Source organism: Canis lupus, chromosome 4 (genome assembly GCF_011100685.1).
Source record: "Canis lupus familiaris isolate Mischka breed German Shepherd chromosome 4, alternate assembly UU_Cfam_GSD_1.0, whole genome shotgun sequence".
Lineage (NCBI taxonomy): Eukaryota > Metazoa > Chordata > Mammalia > Carnivora > Canidae > Canis > Canis lupus.
Genome location: NC_049225.1, coordinates 67,482,431 through 67,503,343, shown reverse-complemented (window position 1 = coordinate 67,503,343; position 20,913 = coordinate 67,482,431). Strand labels below are relative to the sequence as shown.

At 42.7% G+C, this 20,913-nt stretch overlaps 1 protein-coding gene and 1 pseudogene across 1 annotated transcript in view; one reads left to right on the top strand and one right to left on the bottom strand.

Annotated features, from left to right (window-relative positions):
• CCL28 (C-C motif chemokine ligand 28) overlaps positions 1–19,299 on the bottom strand; it is a 30,746-nt gene extending 11,447 nt beyond the window's left edge. The window contains exon 1 of the mRNA NM_001005257.1: positions 19,230–19,299. Within this exon, the coding sequence (NP_001005257.1) occupies positions 19,230–19,299 (70 nt within the window). The remainder of the gene's footprint in view (positions 1–19,229) is intronic.
• Positions 13,544–14,699, top strand: LOC119871544 (annotated as a pseudogene).
• Positions 19,300–20,913: the final 1,614 nt, after the last annotated feature.

Sequence of the window (20,913 nt, the reverse complement as noted above, 5' to 3'; positions counted from 1 at the left end):
TTGTTGCCAGGGGTCAGGGTTGGTGAGAATGGTGAGTGACTGCTAACAGGTGCATGGTCTCTCTTGGGGTTAATGAAACATGTTGGAACTGGATAGTAGTGATAGTTGTACAAATATGTGAATATACTAAGAAACCACTAAATTGTACACTTTATTTTTTTAAGATTGTATTTATTTGAGAGAGAGAGAGTGAGAGAAAGCAAGAGCATGAGCAGGGGGAGAGGGAGAAGCAGGGTCTCCACTGAAAAGGTAGCCTGATGTGGGGCTTAATCCCAGGACTCCAGAATCATGACCGGTGCTGAAGGCAGACGCTCAACTGATTGAGCCACCCAGGTGCCCTGAATTGTACATTTTAAAATGGTGAATTTTATGGTATGTGAATTATATTTCCATTTGTTAAGTGCTATAGGAGAACAGAATACTGGTTGTCCTTACATTAATCAATGCATTCATTTCCTAAAACTCATTGCTTCTTCAGCTACACTGTGCTGCCTACTCTCCAAGTCAAACTATTTTAATATCTCAAAGTTTTGGGTTTATTCATGTATCCATCCATTCATTCACCACCTTACTATGTAAGTGATCTCTCTCTCTCTCTCTCTCTCTCTCTATATATATATATATATATATATATATATTCTTATATATAGTGAATCACTACGTTAGACCTTGGGAGTAGAGACATGAAGAATTACTATCTTCAGAGAGCTAATACTCAAGAGCGCTTCTATAAGTTTCAACCCAAGCAGCTATAAAATATGAAATGGACTTTCAGAAGCATTGAGGGTATTAAGAATCATAGGCAAACCTGTGTGGTTAGGAATTTCAGTTATCTGAGAGCTGACATCAATTCAAAGAATAGTTTTATACCAGAAAAGCACCCAGCACCTCTATCTACTTAGTAAACTGGATTACATTTCTCATATATTAAGGTAGGATGCACACACGTGGCTGGAGATCATTGAATCTAAATCGGATTAACTATCAAAAGGCAAGAAGCAGGCCAGATTTATTATATGTTGACAGAAGTGACCGGTGCCCTTCTGAGGCAGCTGGAAATATAAAAGACCAAGAGAGATGGAATCCTTTGAAGAGTGCTCAAAAAGTTAGGCAACCAAGCTCCCTGAAGACTCAGCAGCCATGTAGGCCAATCTTCCTCTCTAGGGGGAAACGTGCCTACTGGACATCTCTTCATCTTACTGATAAATAAGCTACTAAGAAGGCAAATGTTTGTCCAAACCAACACAGCGGGTCAGAGCAGCATTCCTGCTGACTGCCAGGGTTAAAGACAAAGGAGAAGGAAAGAAGAAGTTGTCATCACAGAGGTGGTGAAGTGGCTTCTGTCACTGGTGAGCTGGGATCACAGTTCTGGCTCGATGCTAGGAAGGACCATGAAGTTGTTCATGGAGCTCACGGATGACCCTGGATGACCAGCCAGACAGCAAGAAAATGCATCTGTGTCCCCACTGTGGAAACGTGAGCCCCTCGAACAGCAAGCAGGATAAGAACCAAAACTGGGGGATCCCTGGGTGGCTCTGCGGTTTAGCGCCTGCCTTTGGCCCAGGGCGCGATCCTGGAGTCCCAGGATCAAGTCCTACGTCGGGCTCCTGGCATGGAGCCTGCTTCTCCCTCCTCCTGTGTCTCTGCCTCTCTCTGTCTACCATAAATAAAAAAAATAAAATCTTACAAAAAAAAAAAAAAAAGAAGGGTAAGAACCAAAACAAAAAGGAAAACAAAGCGTAGCCTAAGAGCTCACAGTCTTCATTCCTTGGCGGGGTGGTCAGTGCCAGCACGATTGGCGGAATTGTCAAAGCCCAGGGTGAGACACACAGAACTGAGGAAGAAAGGAGCCCCTGCGGACATGAGGGACACTGAGCTGGCCTGCCTGGCTGACCTTGGGAGGATTGGCCTGGGCTGGATTTTGAGGGAGAGGCCTCAGCGCTGGCATTTTCTCTGGGAAATCTGATAGAATTCTCCCCTCCTAGTCTCCTTCAAACAACCTTCGGTGAACCCTGCATTATTTTAACTTGACTTGGAGAGGAGTTTCTGCTAAAATGTATAGAGCATTTAGCATTTCTCATTGATCGTCTCACTGTACCCTATGAATCAGATACTAGTATTATCCTCATGCTACAGGAGAAAAACGAGATTCAGAGAGGTTAGTACACTTGCCCAACATCCCACAGCAGTGTAAGTGGTAAAGCCTGTTGGAATACTGGTTGCCTGACTCCAAGGCCTGAACTCCTTGCACAAAGACATTTCTGGAAGAAAAACATTTTGGGGTGTTTTGAAATGCCCCCAGAAAGGAAAATCTTTGGCTCTGAACAAAGACCAAAGGGGTCAAAGTCTAAAATTTAAAACCCCCCCAAAGAAAAGGGGTGAAAGTCTGAAAAAGGTAAAAAAAAAAAAAAAAGTATGAAGTATTTATTCACCAAGGTTATTCTAGGATCTAATTCTTCAGTTTGTTCCTTACAACTGTCTTAATGTTTCCTATTTCTTTACAGCGTTATTACCTGATTAAACAAAATTAAATAAATATATATAAAGAAGGTAGCCAAGTTGGGGTATGAGGTTACGCACAAGAAATGGTGCTCCTAGACAGACATGAGTTGCGTGTGATTTAGAACCAAGCTGGGAGCCTGTATAAATATTTCTAATATTGAGAATGTGAGGACACAGGTGGCTTTCCAAATGGATCCCTCACAAACCTCAAGGATCTGCTTTAATTAGAGTTGTTTAAAAAGACACTGGTTGGGCAGCTCCCGTGGCGCAGCAGTTCAGCGCCTCCTGCAGCCTGGGGTGTGATCCTGGAGACCCGGGATCGAATCCCACGTCAAGCTCCCTGCATGGAGCCTGCTTCTTCCTCTGTGTCTCTGCCTCTATGAATGAATGAATATATAAATAAACAAATCTTTAAAAAAATAAAAAATAAAAAGACACTGGTTGACCAGAGAAATAAAAAGCATGTGTTCACACAAAAATCTGCACATGAATGTTTGCAGCAGCTTTATTTGTAATTCTAGCTTTCCCCAAAACACTGGATTCAGTCCAGATGTGGCCGAATGGTTAGATAAACTGTGGCACATCTATACTATGGAATATTTCTCAGCAATAAAAAGGAACAAACTTGAGGCAGCTGGGTGGCTCTCAGTTGGTTAAGCGGCCAACTCTGGCTCAGGTCATGATCCTGGGGTCCTGGGATCCAGGCTTTCATCTGACTCCCTGTGCAGTGGGGAGTCTATTTGAGGGTTCTCTCTCTGCCCCTCCCCCATTTGCTCTCTCTCTCTAAAATAAATAAATCTTAAAAAAAAAAAAAAAAAAAAGGAGGGGGGACTCCTGGGTGGCTCAGTGGTTGAGCACCTGCCTTTGGCTCAGGGCATGATCCTGGAGTTCCCGGATTGAGTCCCACATCAGGCTCCCTGGGCAATGTTAAGATTCTTTTGGAGAACATCGCCCCCTACAGGTTTTTTCATTGAGCCTCTTGTCAGAATAATTCCATTTCAAAGAATGGTCCGCAACTTCCTCTATACTGATGATGGTCCAGAACTTCCAGATAGGAAAGATTTAGAGGGGGCAATAAGGTTGAAAAAAAGGGATTAGGTGATGGTTCTTCTGCATTTACATGGTTTTAATTCAATTGATACAGTTACCTAGTTCGGAAAGCAAGCTGGTAAGAGCTAAGCCTTCCCCAGAGCACCCTGGTCCTCCACTGCATAAAGCAAGGAATCCCATGGGAAAGAACCTGCTTTTGTTCCAAAGCTGGAGTTTACACAAACACAGGCCTGTCTGATGGAGTAGGGGTTCCCAGAAGGAAATGTGGGAAGAAAATTATTGCAAGTAAAAAAGAAATCTTCATAGCGGGCTTAATAAAAGTGCAGGACCCAGAGGTGTGGGTGAGCAATGGTCTCTGGCTTATTGTGAGGCTTATTCTGCTCCACCCCACATCCTTTCCTAACTGCCCCAGACATGTCCCTTTGCTTTGGAAAGGACATTCCAGAGTGTTTCAGTCCAAGAGCCCTATCTGGGAATCTCTTTGGAAAGGTGATTTCTCCCACCTGGTAGCTTATTTTTTAACTATGTTTAGAGTTTTTCCTTATGGTTTGCTATTATGTCTTATTCAGCCAGAAATCATAAAAATAACATTGTTTTAAAAGCTTCACTTTTTAGCAATCAAGCCTGCCAGTTCTCAGCCACAGACACCAGCTCACCAGGTCTCAGGTTCCATGTTGGGGCTTGAGGCTAAAGTTCCAGCCAGTGTGAGTCCTGCCTTAACTAAACCAGCCTCCTGGACAATTTCCCCCACAAGCATAGTTTAGGGTGACCAGCTGAGGACTTGTCACCTGGCATCAGATCCCATCATCAACTCTCAACAGGTTTCCCCCAGGTACCCTATACTTTCTTTTAGAGTGTTTGTAGTTTATCTTCATTTTTTGGTTTATGTCTATTCTCTTTGCTAGAATCTATACTCCTTGATAGAAAGGACAGTACTAAAAAAAAAAATAAGAAGAAAGGACAGTACTTTATCCATTTTCATATCCTTGGTGTCCAGGACATAATTAGTGCTCAATAAATATTTTCTTTTTAAAATTTTCTTTCTTGGGCAGCCCGGGCGGCTCATTGGTTTAGCGCCGCCTTTGGCCCAGGGTGTGATCCTGGAGACCTGGGATCGAGTCCCGCGTCGGGCTCCCTGCATGGGGCCTGCTTCTCCCTCTGCCTGTGTCTCTGCCTCTCTGTGTCTCTCATGAATAAATAAAATCTTAAAAAAATAAAATTTTCTTTCAAGTTTTATTTATTTGAGAGAGGTGAGTGAGAGAGCACACAAGTGATGGGGAGTGGCAGAGGTAGAGGGAGAAGCAGGCTCCTCGCTGAGCAGGGGGCCTGATGTGGGGCTCTATCCCAGGACCTCAAGATCATGATCTGGGCCTAAGGCAGACGCTTAACTGACTGAGCCACCTAGGTGCCCCTAATAAATATTATCTAATGAAAAAAAAAAGTTTTACTTTTTACACCTAGAATTTGTTTTATGTATGTTGTGAGCCAGAAAAGGAATCATTTGCATTAGGATAACCAATAGCTCAGAATCATAAAGGTAAATAAAAATTTTCTCCATTTATAAAGGACAAAGAGACCATTCCCCCCTTCCCTTCTTTCTTAAGAGTGTTTCATTAGAGACATAGTGAACCTGAGTTCTTACCCTAAGCTTTGCAAGAGGCAAATTTCTCTAAGGATTAAACCCAGTCTCCAGTTGTCATACTATAACTATATATCTAAGGTAACTGCCAAAGAACCTCTAGGTATGTAAAAATGTACCTCTGGAATTAGCTCAGGGTCTCTTCCAAGATGCACACGGACTGCCACACGAGGTAAACCCCCATTTTTTGAGGAGATAAGAAGTTATTCTTTCTTCTTTTTTCTTGCATAAAATATGTGCAATTCTGTTCTAACTTCAGAATCACTTTCAGGCTTGTAAATCTGCTAACGCTCATTCAATAATATATTCTGTTCTCTTTTCTCTTTTAGGACAGAGGGATCTTTTGTTGGCAGGATTGCTTCCTTTCCACAGTGGAACTGCCCAGTCTCACTGATGCACAAACACCCCTTAAGTCTTCATGCTCCCACATACACATAGGTCTGTTTCTGGGCTTTCTCTTGTTTCATTGCTCTATTTACCTATCTTGGCATCTGTTCCATACTGTCTCAATTAAGGTGACTTTTTAATCAATCCTAATACCTAACACAATTAAGTTTACTTATCCAACTGATTCTTCAAAATTGTCTTGACTGTTCTTGGCTCTTTACCATTCCTATACATTTTAGAATCTGCTTAAGTTCTTCAAAAATCTTTGGAGCTTTGGCTGGAATTGCACTGAATTTACAACTAAATTTTGGGAGAGCAGACATCTGAAAAAAATACTGCTTTCCCATCCATAAATATGCAATTATCTCTCTAGTTATTCAGGGTTTCTTTGATGTCCTTTAAGACCTTTATGAAAAAATAATAAAATATTGTTATATATCCTTATAAGTTTTGTGCTATTGTGAATGGTCTTTGAAAGATTACCTTTTCTAGGGCAGCCTGGGTGGCTCAGGGGTTTAGCGCTGCCGCCTTCAGCCCAGGGTGTGATCCTGGAGACCTGGGATCGAGTCCCACATCAGGCTCCCTGCATGGAGCCTGCATCTCCCTCTGCCTGTGTCTCTGCCTCTCTCTGTGTGTGTCTCTCATGAATAAACAAATAAAATCTTTAAAAACAAAGAAAAATTACCTTTTCTAATTTTTTTTTTGATGTGTAAAAATGCTGTTGATTATGTTGATCTTGTAGCCAACAACTTTGCTGTACTTTTTTTTTAGTTGTAATAGTTTGGAGTTGATATTCTTTGGTTTTCTAGGTAAACATACTTTTTTTTTTTAATCTCTTCCTTCTCAAATCCTGTATAGCAATGAAAGGCTTTTCTCCTTTATTTAAAAAAAATCTTTAAAGTAATCTCTACACCCAATGTGGGACTCAAACTCACTAGTCCAAGTCAAGACTCAGGTGCTCTACAGACTGAGCCAGCCAGGCACCTCAAGGCTTTTCTCCTTTATTACCTTGCTAAATGCCTAGAACAGTGCTTACCCCACCGTAAACTCAATACACAAAATTTAAATTACTATGATGGATTAATCTATTTTCTTCCTTGCCCTCTGGAGATAAACCATACTTGGTCATAATGTATTAATCGTTATACGATTCTGAGTTTGATCTGCTATTTATTTAGATTTTTACATTTATTTTCATAAACAAGATTTGTCCATTCTTTTATCCCCTAATATCAATCTTGAAAGTTTTGGATATTAAGGTTATATTAATCTCAACAATGCACTGGGTAGTTTTCTCTGCCATTCTATTATTTGAAGAGATTTTATAAGATGAGGATGGTCTGTTCCTCCAGTGGTTGGTAAAATCTCTGAAACCATCTAGGCTTGGTGTCTATTTGAAGGAAATGTGTTCAACTCTGATTTAATTTCTTTAATAGTTATTTGTTTTGGGGGGTTTTCTAGGTCTTCTCTGCTCAATCCCGGTATCTTAGTTTTCTAAGACATTGTCCCTTTCATCTACAATTTCTAATTTATTTTCACTGAAGGCATTCGGAAAACGCCACCTCATTATTTTAAGTTAAAGTCACTTAAAAAAAAAAAATTGCAATGCACAAAGGCCATCCTAACTTTCCTAAAATCCCTGGGGAGATAAAACTCCCAAGTAAAAGATGCTCTCCCTGCACTTGGAGGAAGGCATTTTTATCACCAGAGGGCGGCACTTCATCCCTTTGAGTCAGCTGGTGCTCCTCTACTCCAGGGGAAGTCGAGGCCGAGAGAAATCTGTACAAACCAACTCTGTTAAGCGAACCCTTATCTATCTTCCTGGTCACCTCGCCCAAGTCCCTTTGGTCACTTTTCCACAATTTACCACTCTGTCCAACTTTATAAGCGTTGATTCAAACTTCTTTGGGTCTTCATTTCCTTATGAAAGCTGCTATGTCAATTAAAACTTACATAGATTTGTATGCTTTTCCCTTTTTAATGTCTTTTGTTACAGAAACCACCCGTCAAGAGATCCTGGTAAGGGTTTTTTTTTTTCCCTCCCCTACATTACAAAGTTGCATTGCATTTTTTTGCAGTTCGGGTTTGTTGGTTTTTTTTTCCCCATTCTTAATAGGGTTTGAAGAGGAGGTTCTCGTGCAAAGTAACCGTTTAAAGCTTGGATCTAAGTAATACACGACATATTTATAAACTTACAAATATCATGTTTTGAAGCTAAAAACCATTTGATCCAGATTAAAGAAAAAAGATCACAGTACTCTGAAAAGTGGAAGTACTACTTATTATAACAGGTGGCATAGCCTAAGTGCATTTATTTAAAACACACGCACGAAAAAACAATTAAGCGTTCAACCCAAAAACCTACAAGAGAAAAATCAAGAGGACCCTGAACCCAAACCAAAGATGGGAAAAGACAAAAGCGCGACGTCGCGGCGCTTTACGGCCGTCGCGCTCACGTGTCTGCGGTCATGGCCGTGTGGGAGGAGAGGCCGGGAGCGGGACACTTGGTGCTGGAGCCGGAGCCCAAGCCGGAGCCCAAAGAGGAGGAGAAGGAAGGGCGGACGCAAGGAGAAGCGGGTGGTGTTCCTCGAGGCATACTGAGGCCACATCCCGCCGCTCCTCCGGCCTCTGCGCGTGCGCAACGGGCACGGCGCCGGTGGCTTTTCAGCTAGCCCGCGGTGGCGCGCGCGGCGCGGGGAGAGGACGTTCCGGAAGCAGCGGCCCGCGTCCAACGAGGGATACGCCCAGGGGCGGGGCCACGGCCGGCCCCTCGCGCCAGCCTCTTCCGGGAGGGCGGCCGGAAGTGCGTGCGCCTGCGCGGCGCGGCCTGGGCCCTCGGGAGCCGCTGGGAAGCCCGGCCTGCACCGCCTGCCGACGCCTGCCCTTCAAGGAGCTGCGGGAAAATTTTAGGGTTTTTTTTTTTTTTTTGAAAAATTTTTTTTAATTTTAGTTTTTTGAATGATCTGTCAGTTTCTGATGCGGGTATGTTAAAAAAAAATCTCACTATTGTCGAGATTAGGTCGGATTTTTTTCTTATGGTTTGGCAGTACGTGTCCGCTGGGCTTATATTTCAGACGCACGCAAGGGCCCTTCTATCCTCAGCGGGGATTGGAGTAGGGCGCTAGCCTCAGGGGCAGTTTTCTTTTTTTTTAAGATTTTATTTATTTATTTTTAGAGACTTATTTATATTTATTTGCTTATTTTACAGAGAGAGAGAGGCAGAGACACAGGCAGAGGGAGAAGCAGGCGCCGTGCAGGGAGCCCGACGCGGGACTCGATCCCGGGACGACGGGGTCACGCCCTGGGCCGAAGGCAGATGCTCAACCACTGAGCCACCTGGGCGTCCCGATTTTTTTTTTTTTTTTTAAGATTTTATTTATTTGAGAGAGAGCATGAGCGGGGGGAGGGCCAGAGGGATTGGGTGAAGCAGGCTCCCCCGTGGGGGCGTCCCCTGGATGCCGGGATGCCACGGTCATGACCCGAACGGGAAGCCGGTTAACCCACTGAGCCCCCCTCCAGGCGTCCCCCAGGGGAAAAATTTGACATGGGTGCTCCAAAAAATTCAGTAGTTGAGATTAAATAATATTTTAGGCAATATTTTTAAAAATAAAAGTTCATACCAAAAAAAAGTGTATGACGAATAAAATACAGTTGACCGTTGAACAACGTGGGTTTAAAGGGTGTGGGTCCACCTCTGAGGATTTCTTGTTGATAAATGCAGTGCCCTAGATGTATTTTCCTCACGATTTTAACATTTTCTTTAGCTTACTGTATTTTAAGGACATAGTATATAATACATGTAAACATGCAAAGTACGTATTTATTAGCTGTTATTGGTAAGCTTCTGGCCAATGGTAGGTTACTAAAGCTTAATTAACTTAGTAGTTAATTTTTGGGGAAGTCAAAAGGGATTTTGGGGGTTTGGACATCCCCTACCCCTGGGATGTTCAAGGATCAACCTTACTACAATTTTATTATTTTTAAAAAGATTTTATTTATTTATTCATGAGAGACAGACAGAGAGAGGCAGAGACACAGGCAGAGGGAGAAGCAGGCTCCATGCAGGGAGCCTGATGTGGGACTCGATCCTAGGTCTCCAGGGTCAGGCCCTGGGCGAAGGCAGGCACTAAACCGCTGAGCTACCCGGGCTGCCCCTTACTACAATTTTAAATAAAAACAAAATTTGACCCTGCACTCTTAAGGCAGTCTTAGGTGTACCTTCTTGGGGAACTGATACTTTTTATCCTCCTGTGAAATTCCTCTAGTCCTATTCCAAGTTTTTGCCTATGTTCTACTTTTCTGATACCAATATTGTGACACTAAATCTTTTGATTAATTACTTACCCACCTTATTTTGTGTTTTCTTCTTATCATCCTTTTTTCCCTCCTTTCCTTGGTTGGATTGATCAGTTTTCTACATTTCCTTCATTTTATTTTTTATTGAAAATTTAACCTGGATTAGGTCAAGGAAAAACCCCCTTGGGAAAATATCAACACTGGCTCACACACATTTTTTGAGTTTGAATCATTCCAGCAAATTTATTATTTTACTAATGAAAGTGATTGCCAGGTCAGTAAAATTCCATCAGCGTTTGTGGAGCACCTACTTGGTGTCTTTCATTGTTCTAGGCACCAAATATACAAAAATTAGGAAGTCCTAGTCCCTGCCCTCAGGATGCCTCCAATAGCAGATGTTTGTCTAACGTTCTTTCAGGACCTCCTTACTGCGTTTGACATTGGTACCCATTCCTTCGTGGACACTCTCCATATCCCTGGTTGACAAGACCTTAATCCCTCCTAATTGTCCTAATACTGAGAAATTACATTCTCTGCTCTGAATTTCTCCTTTGCCTTCTCCTCAATAGTTGGCATTCCTCAAAGTTCAGTCCTTGACCTTCCACTCTTCTTTCAGCTCACGTCTTCTGATGCTTTGAGTTATTATCTCTATCAGTAGCTTTAAAATAATCTGTCTACTTTAGCCTCTACCCCAATAATCCTGACATGTATTCAACTGCTATTGAACATACACTTGAATATTCCACAGGCTCCCCTAACTTAATAAATCCCTAACTGAAGGCATTATTTCTTACCACTGAAAATCTTGTTCCTTTTCTCATCTCGTTTAACACTCATTTACTGCTACCCAAGCCAGAAACCCATGTCATTCCATCCTGCATTCCCCATGGCCAAACTCCTGTGTGTTTTACTCTGTTTCTCAGAACTGTCTCCCTCCTTTTCATTCCTTTATTCCTGAGTTCAAGATGTCACTAATTGTTTCCTTTTTCCCAGTCTTGTTTTTGTCTCATGTGAATCTGTGGTCCCAGAGCATCCTATGCTTTGCTATCTTTATCATATATAAAAAATTAAGAGTTTATATGACTGTCTTTTGACTGTGAGCTCCCTCAGTATATGTTTGTATACATGCAGCACAATACCTGTTATTAGTGCTAAATAAATGCCTCGAGCTGAACTAAGCTCTTTTGTCTTATATATCATTGTATTTTGTTTTAAGGCTTTTAATGCTATAAAAATTAATTTTGGGGTAGCCTGGGTGGCTCAGCAGTTTAGCGCCACCTTCAGCCCAGGGTGTGATCCTGGAGACCTGGGATCCAGTCCCACATCAGGCTCCCTGCATGGAGCCTGCTTCTCCCTCTGCCTGTGTCTCTGCCTCTGTGTGTGTGTGTGTCTCATGAATAAAGAAATAAAATCTAAAAAAATTAAAAATAATAAAAATTAAAATTTTCCTTTTTTTTTTTTTTTTTAGGAAATAAGGTTACCTATATTTGGTCAATGTCTTAAATCTCAAATGTCCTTAAATTACACAATGCTTTTCAGAAACATTATCCCTCCACCCTCACTCAAGTAATTAGGGGTCAATTCAATATGATAAATCATTTGCCCATTATATTTAATAATTTAAAGAGATTAGTATCTCATTAAAGCATTAGTTTGTCTTATTAATGAAAGTGTTATTGCTATTGTTTCTGTTGGTTTGGGGTTTTGTTGTTAACAGCATTTCCAGTATTAAGTGTCAGAGATTTGGGTGGGTGATTTGCCATGAATTTCTGTCCCTGATTTGGTTCCATCTGTGACCCAATTTTGGATCAAGGCTTTAAAGATTTCCCGCTCAAGATCTGTCAAAATGAATACTAAAGCACTACACATCCAGTCTGTGATATAAAAATTAGATTTCGGGCTTTAAGGATATGATTCTTTACTATAGAGAGGTTAACGAGCTTCCTCTCTTACTTACATGTATTGTATAGTCTCCTGCCACTCAAAGTGTGGTTCCCAGAGCTGCAGCAATTGCATCACTTGGGGACTTTTTAGAAATGCAGTTTGAAGGGCACCTGGGTGGCTTAGTGATTGTCTGCCTTCGGCTCAGGTTGTGATCCTGGGGCCTGGGATCGAGTCCCACATCAGGCTCTCCACAGGGAGCCTGCTTCTCCCTTTGCCTATGTCTCTGCCTCTCTCTCTGCATGTCTCTCATGAATAAACAAATAAAATCTTTTTTAAAAATGTAGTTCGAAAAACACTGATATAAAGAACACTTTACAGAACACAGTAAAATAGAAACAGAGCAAAGGCTTGTGCTATACTATTGTGGAAAGGATTCCCAGGCTAAAGATAAAAATAATTAGAAAGATTCACTTGCCTGCTGACAGTATCTCGAGTTTGAGTGCCATTTAAGAAGGCCAACATGTAAATAAACAATGTTTTGAATGTGTTTGGTTAAGGATACAGTTCCCTAGTCTAGTGGACTTCACATCTTAATGGAGCCACATCACACTGGATGCCGACAAATGAAGGTGTCCGTCGATGACACCGAGGAGGCAGGAAGGGCTCACCAAGCAACGGCACATGGAATTGCTCTGCCCAAGTAACATCCTCCTGGATACTTTTCAGAACCTTGGCATCATATTTAGGTAATAGAGAGTGAATCAGGTTTTTTCTTTACCTTAATAGGAAGACATTTGGTCACTAGTACTTCTCACAGCATGGACACTTGGAGGGCTCGGGGGATAGTCCTGAAGGGGATAGGAATGACATTGTGCCAGAGGGACACACCGGAAGGCATTACTGTACATTACTTAAGCATATGGAGACAAGCAACCAGATTCAATCCCTGCCTTTACCACTTTCTAGCTTACATTGGATGAGTTAATTCTCTGTCTCATTTTTATCTGTAATATGGGGATGGTGATAGCACCTACCTCATGGAGGTGTTATGAGGATTGCATGAGTTTATATACTTAAGTGCTGAGGACAAAGTAACAACTAGCTGACAATAATTAGAAACAAAACCACATTGCCTGCCCCATAGTAAGTATCCAGGTGTCAATATGAAGTGTTTGTGAAGTGTGCCCATTGTCCGTTTACTCCCCTCAGCTTCAACTTCATCCTTAATTGTCAATTCTATAAGATTAAGATGAGCCCTTTAAATATTTTTCCTTCACCAGCTGCCATGATGTCAAACTTTGTCAGTAGGGGACCCTGGAAAGGCCTTGCAGTGAGAAGGGGTTTTCCCTCCAGGCTCCGGGGCACTCCTCCTCAGCTGGCTCACGCAGGCCCCACTCCTGCCGTGCTGCAGCTCCTCTAGCACCAGGCTCTGGGAGCGGGCGCGCAGGACAGCGGCAGCACCCCCTCAGGCAGCTGTGTGGCTGAGTGCCTCCAGCAAGACACCTCCCTTGAAGAACCTGCCTCTGCAAACTGGAGGGCACACCAAGTGATTTTTTTTTTGCCATTTGGTGAGCCAAGGCTGTGTCTTCTCCAACGAGGTCTGAATCTCAGCTGGGCTGGGAAGGGGTACAGGGTCCCTTCCCTTGAGAACCCCGCTTCAGGCCTACCCATATTAGTCCTACATTATCAGCCCTACCTATCCCTGTACTCTTTAGAGTTCTTTTACCTCTTTCTAGCCTATATCTTGTTACAGTTAGTAATTTGATATATTAAACTTTCCCTGTCCAAATTTTTGTCTGGTTTCTGTGTCCTAATAGGACTCTGACAGATAATGAATGAGTCAGCGGAACTTCAACGTTCCAAATTATTCCCGGAAGTTTGTACGTTGTCTATAAACTTTAAAGAAATGACTATGTGTATTAAAAAGCTATACTCTTATATATGATTAATTAAATAAGAAAATAGTAGGACCCTGCTGGAGCCACCTCTGCCAGCAACATGTTCAAGGTAATTTGGAGGTCTGTGGGGCCAGCCAGCCTGAGTCTGCTCACCTTCAAAGTCTATGCATCACCTAAAAGGGACTCACCTCACAAAACTTCTGTGGAAGGTTAATGAGCTTTCACTCTACTCGGTTCCTGGGGGTTAATCTAAATATGTGTAGGAGCCAAGGACCCAACTTGAAGAAAGCATTTCACATCTCCCAATATTATTGCAAGCTATATACAAGTTGGTGTCAGGAAATGTACTCACAAACCAAGGTTCAATGGGGGTTAGCTATGAATATCTCCAAAATGCACCTCCTGGATTTTTTCCAAGACTTGGTGTTATTGGCTTTGCTGGCATTGTTGGACTTCTTTTGGCTAAAGATTCAAAAACAAAGAAGCTGGTATATCCGTCCGCCTGAGTTCCTGGGAGTAGCTGCCTCTCTTTATTATCCACAACAAGCCATCGTATTTGTCCAGGTCAGTGGGGAGAAATTGTATGACTGGGGTTTACAAAGATACATAGTTGTAGAAGATTTGTGGAAGGAGAACTTTCAAATGTTATAGGTAAACATTGGAAACTCCATGCAGTAAACAAATATTTCTATTGAAAAATGGCAGAGAAGTCAATACTGACTTGTATAGTAAATTGGCTTTCTTCTTCAGGAAAAACTATACTAGGCTTCTTTGTTTTCTTGGGTGATGCCATACTGCAAGTGGACTAATTGGAAGTCCTTTCACCTAGAGATAATGTCCAGCATAATGAGAACTCCTTATTCTCATGTTGCTATTTATGTACATAATTAAAATTCCAAATTAAAATATAAATAAGAAAATAGTAAGTAATGTGTAGACAGTGGTTCTTTTTATGCTTTTAAAAATCTGTGTGAGGGTTGCCCGGGTGGCTCAGCGGTTTAGCGCCGCCTTCGGCCCAGGGCCTGATCCTGGAGACCTGGGATCCAGTCCTACGTCAGGCTCCCTGCATGGAACCTGCTTCTCCCTCTGCCTGTGTCTCTGCCTCTCTCTCTCTGTCTCTCATGAATAAATAAATAAAATCTTTTAAAAAAATCTGTGTGAATGTGTGGGGGTTCATATATGTAAATGCACAGAGTCCAAAGTGACTCTTCCCAGTCTTGCCAGTATTTCTCAAGCTGGGTTTCCTAGGAGGGGGCCTATGGGTGTGCTTTCAGAGTTCATGAACTCTCCAGACAATTCCTAACTTTTGGTATGTCATCTCAATCATAATCTTTAAATAGAAATGTTCTGGATCTTCTGGAAGACCATCTTAAAAGAGCATTTTCAGGACATTCAAATTGTACTTATGTTTATGCTAGTGTTGTTATCAAAGTCAGACCCCACCTTAAAAATGGTCCCAGGTCAGTCAGAAAAGAACAGACTGGAATCTCATACTGCATTCATGCTAAGGGAGGACTCCATTATATCACTGTGGTTCAAACAGAAAAAAAGTGATGAGGGAAAAATCGCTTCTCATTCTGAACATGGTAGTATATGCACATAAAGCTCAAAATCTGCATCTTAATCGGTGCTATATTCATGTTTGGAAGGATAATGTTAGTTTTGGCCAAACGTTAACTATTAATTTAAATTAATACTATTATGTTGAAATATTCTTGGCTTCCTGGTTGTGTTTTTATTTAAATTTTAAATTTATTTTGGGGTTTGTAACTGGTTTAATGTTTATATATCAAATAACATAGGATAATAATTTAAAGGTCATCACTGAGATTAAAAGTGACCCATGTATGACTCAGATTTGAGAAGATCGTTGGTATATCATACTGCTTCTCCAGACATAGAAAAGGGTTTTTAAAAACCCCTGAGGGCGCCTGGCTCAGTCAGTTGAGTGGCAAGACTCTTGGCTGGGCACAGGTCTTCATCTCTGGGTAATGGGATGGAGCCTGCCTCGGGCTCCATGCTCAGTAGGGAGTCTGCATGAGATTCTCTCTCTCTCTCTCTCTCTTTCTGCCCCTCTCCCTAAATAAATAAAATCTTTTTTAAACATTAAAAAAAATTTAAAACCCTGAACTACATTATAGATATGACCGAGTTTCTGAACCAATCTAGATACGAGGGGATCCCTGGGTGGCTCAGCGGTTTAGCGTCTGCCTTTGGCCCAGGGCGTGATCCTGGAGTCCCGGGATCGAGTCCCACGTCGGGCTCCCTGCATGGAGCCTGCTTCTCCCTCTGCCTATGTCTCTGCCTCTCTCTCTCTATCATGAATAAATAAATAAATCTTTAAAAAAAATCTAGACGCTTAATCTAACAATGGTATTGAATTCAGGGAATGCAGGGTGTGAGGTTTTTTTTTTTTGTTTGTTTGTTTTTAATTTATGATAGTCACAGAGAGAGAGAGAGAAGCAGAGACATAGGCAGAGGGAGAAGCAGGCTCCATGCACCGGGAGCCCGACGTGGGACTCGATCCCCGGTCTCCAGGATCGCGCCCTGGGCCAAAAGCAGGTGCCAAACCACTGCGCCACCCAGGGATCCCCGGCATGTGTTTTAATGAAAAGGTACAACAGGGGAGAAATTGAAGGACAGGTTATTGGGCACATCATGTCAGGCCCTACAGGGACCACTCCTGGTGAAATGGAAAGTCCCAACTGTTCAGAACAACTTCAAGCACAAATGTATATTCTTGGTAACCCTCCCTACTGAGTCTCCTATGATTAAAATAGAAAATACAGGGCACCTGGGTGGCTCAGTTAGTTAAGGGTCTGATATTAGCTCAGGTCATGATTTCAGGGTCCTGGGATGGAGCCCCACGTCAATCCACTGTCAGGCTCCACAGTTGGCAGGGAGTCTATTTCTCCTTCTCCCTCTGCCCCCACCCATGCTGCCTGTCTCTCTCAAACAAATAAAATCTTAAAAAAAAAAAAACAAAAAAAAAACCCAGAAAATAAAATTTTCTTTTAGGATGCAAGCAGCAAGTCCCTAGCAAGTATCTGTGTAAGAAGGAGCCATATTTTGAGAAAAACAGGTTGCCCGAAGGAAGTCAGTTTGGGACTCTGAAGCAAAACCCCCCACCTTGCATCTGTTGGACACAAGCAGAGCCTTACTCTAAATGTATATAGTGAAAACAGCCAGGCCCACAAAGCCCGAGATTGTGGCTTTAAGTAATCTGGTCAGGGCACTGAGAGTGGAGGAGAGACCTTTTTATAGACTCATTACTGAGTTCTGGGAGCCAGCAGCCACGTCAGCAGGTATAGAGCTTGCCCTCCTAACTTTGGGTAGGATCCAAGCCTTTTAATTGCAGGTAAGTCAACTGCTTCCTGATGTATGCATAACACTTTGGGAATGCCAATTACTGAGCCATAACATTAAAGTGGCCAATTATGGCACCATTAAGACAATGCAACAGTTGATGCCTGTAAGAACAAATCCTATTTCTCAACGTCCCAAACTGGCACAGACCACTTCCCCAGCCCCAACCCCAGCCTGTGGCAATTGCCAAAGCCACCTATTCCTCAGTATTCCAGCTTCCCGCCTCCCTCCCCTCCTGCCCCTGCCCTCCCATGGGGCACGTGGGACACAGAGATACCCAATGGAAGTCTTTTGAAGAGAGCAGCTGGTTGCCCTTCTCAGTTCCACGATTGCTCTCAGGCCTGCTTTTGTGTATTTTAACCTGACGTCGCTTATTTTTAAATGGCAGAGGGTTGGCGCTTCTCAGACATTGTGATTTTCTGGTGGCCCAAACTGCCTGAGGAAAAGCCCTGGGAATAACCCAGAAGGCCACTGTGGGGTCTCCTCAGTTCTTTCTTTCTTACCCGTCACCAACTGTTCCTTTTTCAAACACCTCTGTGTTTTGCTGTCTCACCCACTCTGCCAAGACTGGGCCCCCTGCGAGGCTCAGCCCTGGGTGTCTGGCAGGGGCATCCCTCGTCACCCACCCCCTGCCCCCCACCTGCCCTTCTTTCCCTCCTCTCCTGCAAGAGAGGTGCTGCTCTTGCTGCGGGGACAATTGAAAACAGGTCAGGAAGCTGAAAGGGGAAACCTGCACTTTGATTCCAAAGCTTTATGTAAAAAAAAATTTGCATTGCCAAAATCAGGTATAAAGGCTTAGCTGGTAAACCTTTGAGAAACCGTGAAACTGAATCCTACAGTTTCAATGGTGAATTTTTCTGAAAGTAATTTTACAGAAACCTATAAAATGTCACACTTGTGTTTTTGTCTTGATAAGATAGATGGATAGAAATAAATAAGAGATTATCCAGATTTTTTTTTTTTTTTTTCTGTGCTCAGTAATATAAACCCAGTACTTTGGTGCACGACACTGGCTCCTAAACAAATGCCTACAGGAACCAGGCGCTTCATAGAATGTAGCCAACTTCGGTGAAGGACAGAGGGCTAGTCTGCTCTAGCCAGTTCTTGCCAGGGGACATGGAACCACTGTTGCCAGCTGTGATTTTTCAAGAGAGACTTTACAATCCCAGTTTGTGTGTGTGTATGTATGAGAATGTGTGTATTAAATCTGCCAGTTTTTACATGTTGGCTTAATGTTTTCAAAAGAGGACCAAACAGAACTTTTATTTCACCTCTGTTCTGGGTTTAGAGAATCTATTCAGAATGAAGTTTCAGAAAAGAAGACTGGGGAAAAGAGTCAAATCAGTCAAGTATTAAGTACTTATGTTTAGGTTTTCCTAAATACAGTAGGAAACATTGCCTCCGAGTCCAAATGCAGTTATAATCTCTGTATTATGCTAGCAATCCACAATTGAAGTTCTCCTTTTGATATAATTTGTATGGTTCAATCTCCCTTATCCTGCATCCCCCCTTTTTTTGAAAGGCCTACTTATTTATTTGAAAGAGAGTGAGGGAAGGGGCAGAGGGAGAGGGAGAGAAGCAAACTTCCCACTGAGCGTGAGCCCCAAGTGGCGCTCAATCCCACCACCCTGACACCCCAAGACCACATGACCTGAGCCAAAATCGAGTCAGAGGCTTAACTGACTCAATCACCCAAGTGTCCCTGGCCTGAATCCTTTTTTCATTGTCGGTTTGAAGTTGTGGTTTTTAGCATTCATGGGGCTGACTTTGTTGCTTACCAAACCCCTAACCCAGAAGATCAAGTCTGTCTTTCTTCCAGGAACATGCACATTTGTATCCAGTGGAGCAGGTTAGGTGAAGGAGGAGACAGATGAGTAATAGGGGCTTTCCTCCAACCTCTACCCGGGGATTCTCTAAGATAACTGTTGTCAGAAGAGGAAACACAGCTCAAAGCTCCAGGATGGAAGGCTCTCATCCTCCGTGTGGCAAATTATTAATATTCCTGTTCAAAGGAGGTTCCATCCTTGAAGATCAGGGACTTAAACCCATGCCACTCGCTCATAGGTAAATGGAAATTCCTACCTGAATGCAGAGATCAACCTTCCTGCCCCAAAATACCACCAGCACCTCATTCCTTCCAGCTCCATCTTGGGAGGCAGTGCCTCCTCTTTCTGCTGGAGGCTTACAGAGCCAGCACCCCCACTCACCTTCTGAGGAGGGAAGGGCCACACAGACAGCCAAGGCCACGAGAGCGAGAGTGAGTCCTGTCTGCTGCATTCCTGTCTCCCTCACCAGCCCAGGCTGCTCTGCAGGTGAGGCTGGACGATCAGGAAATGAGGCTGAAGGTGGCCTTGGGTGCCCAGAGTGTGGAGGAAAATGAAGCCAGGGAGCCCCGCCCCCGAAGGTGCTGGGGTACCTATTTCTCATGTTTCTTTCCTTGAAACAGGCTCTTTCTGAAGACCACACCTGTCCAGTCTGGCAATGCCAGCGGTGAGCTGGCAGTTGGTGAGGTCATTGTGAGTTGGGGGTGTGCAACAGAATCACTTGGGAACCACTGAAACATAGTGATCTACTCACATTCCTCCACAAGGGGGCTGCTGCTTCAAATCCTATAAATCAGGATTTGAAGCAGGGGACCAGCAATCTAAAATCTTTGGAAGCTCCATAGGTGATTCTGATGAACACTTCTATTGAAAACCATCTCATAAAGGAATCAGAGTTTTTAAGTAGCTTGGTGAAACTAAGAGTTTCTGGTTTCGGGGACAAGGGTGACAAGTCATAAAAAAAAAAAAAAGAAACATTATCTGGTGAAAAGATATGGAAAAATTCGACCCCACTCTGGTCTTGGTTTACAGCCAAATTGTTTCCAGTGGAGCTGTAGTTTATTTAGGAGGAAAGTAAGATAGGTAGAAAGGCCTCTTCCCTCCAGGCTATGCCTCCTGGAAAAGAGAGGCCTAGAGCAGGTGTGACCAGGACTAAGGAGGTGGGGATTCTAGCCCAGGTTTACAGCTAATTAGCTTTGAGAATAAGACCATAGGGTAGATGAGGAAATTGGATTCTAATCCCGCCTTTTCTATTAACTGGTTGCATAACTTCAGAATATGTACTTAACTTTTCTGTAAATAAGAGTCAGACTGGACAGTCTCCAAAAACCTGCATACTTCCTCTATAATTGCTCTGTTTCATGCAGTAGCCTTTGTCCATATGTGGTCCTTGACCATTTGAAATGTGTTAGTCCAAATTCAGGTGTGCTACGAGCACAAAATACACACTAGATTTCAAAGACTTAGTACAAAAAAATCTAAAATATCTCATTAATATTTTCATATTGATTACATGCTGAAATGTAACTGGATATGAATGCATTTGGATATATTGAGTTGAATAAAATACTATCCAAATTAATTTCACTTGTTTCTTTTTCACTTTTTTTCATATGCCTACTCAGAAAATTTTAAGTTACATATGTAAGCTTACATGATACCTGCTTTGGGCAGTTGCTTTGTAAGGTCAAGAGCTCGAGGTCAGAATTGTCCCCCAGCTGTCAAGATGTGGTACTTAACCAAGCCCCAATGTCACCATCCAGAATAGCCATAAAAAAGAATGAAATCTTGCCATTTGCAACAACATGAATGGATCTAGAGGGTATAAGGCTAAAAAGACATAAGTCAGGGAAAGATAAATACCATATGGTTTCACTCACGTGTAGAATTTAAGAAATGAAGCAAACAAAGAAAAAAAAGACGAAAAAGCAGACTCTTAAATGCATAGAACGAACTGGTGGTCGCCAGAGGGGAGGCGGGTGAAGAGATGGGTGATATAGGTGATGGGGTGATGAGGACAAAGAGCATGCTTATCATGAGGAGCACCGACTAGTGTGCAGAAGTCTTG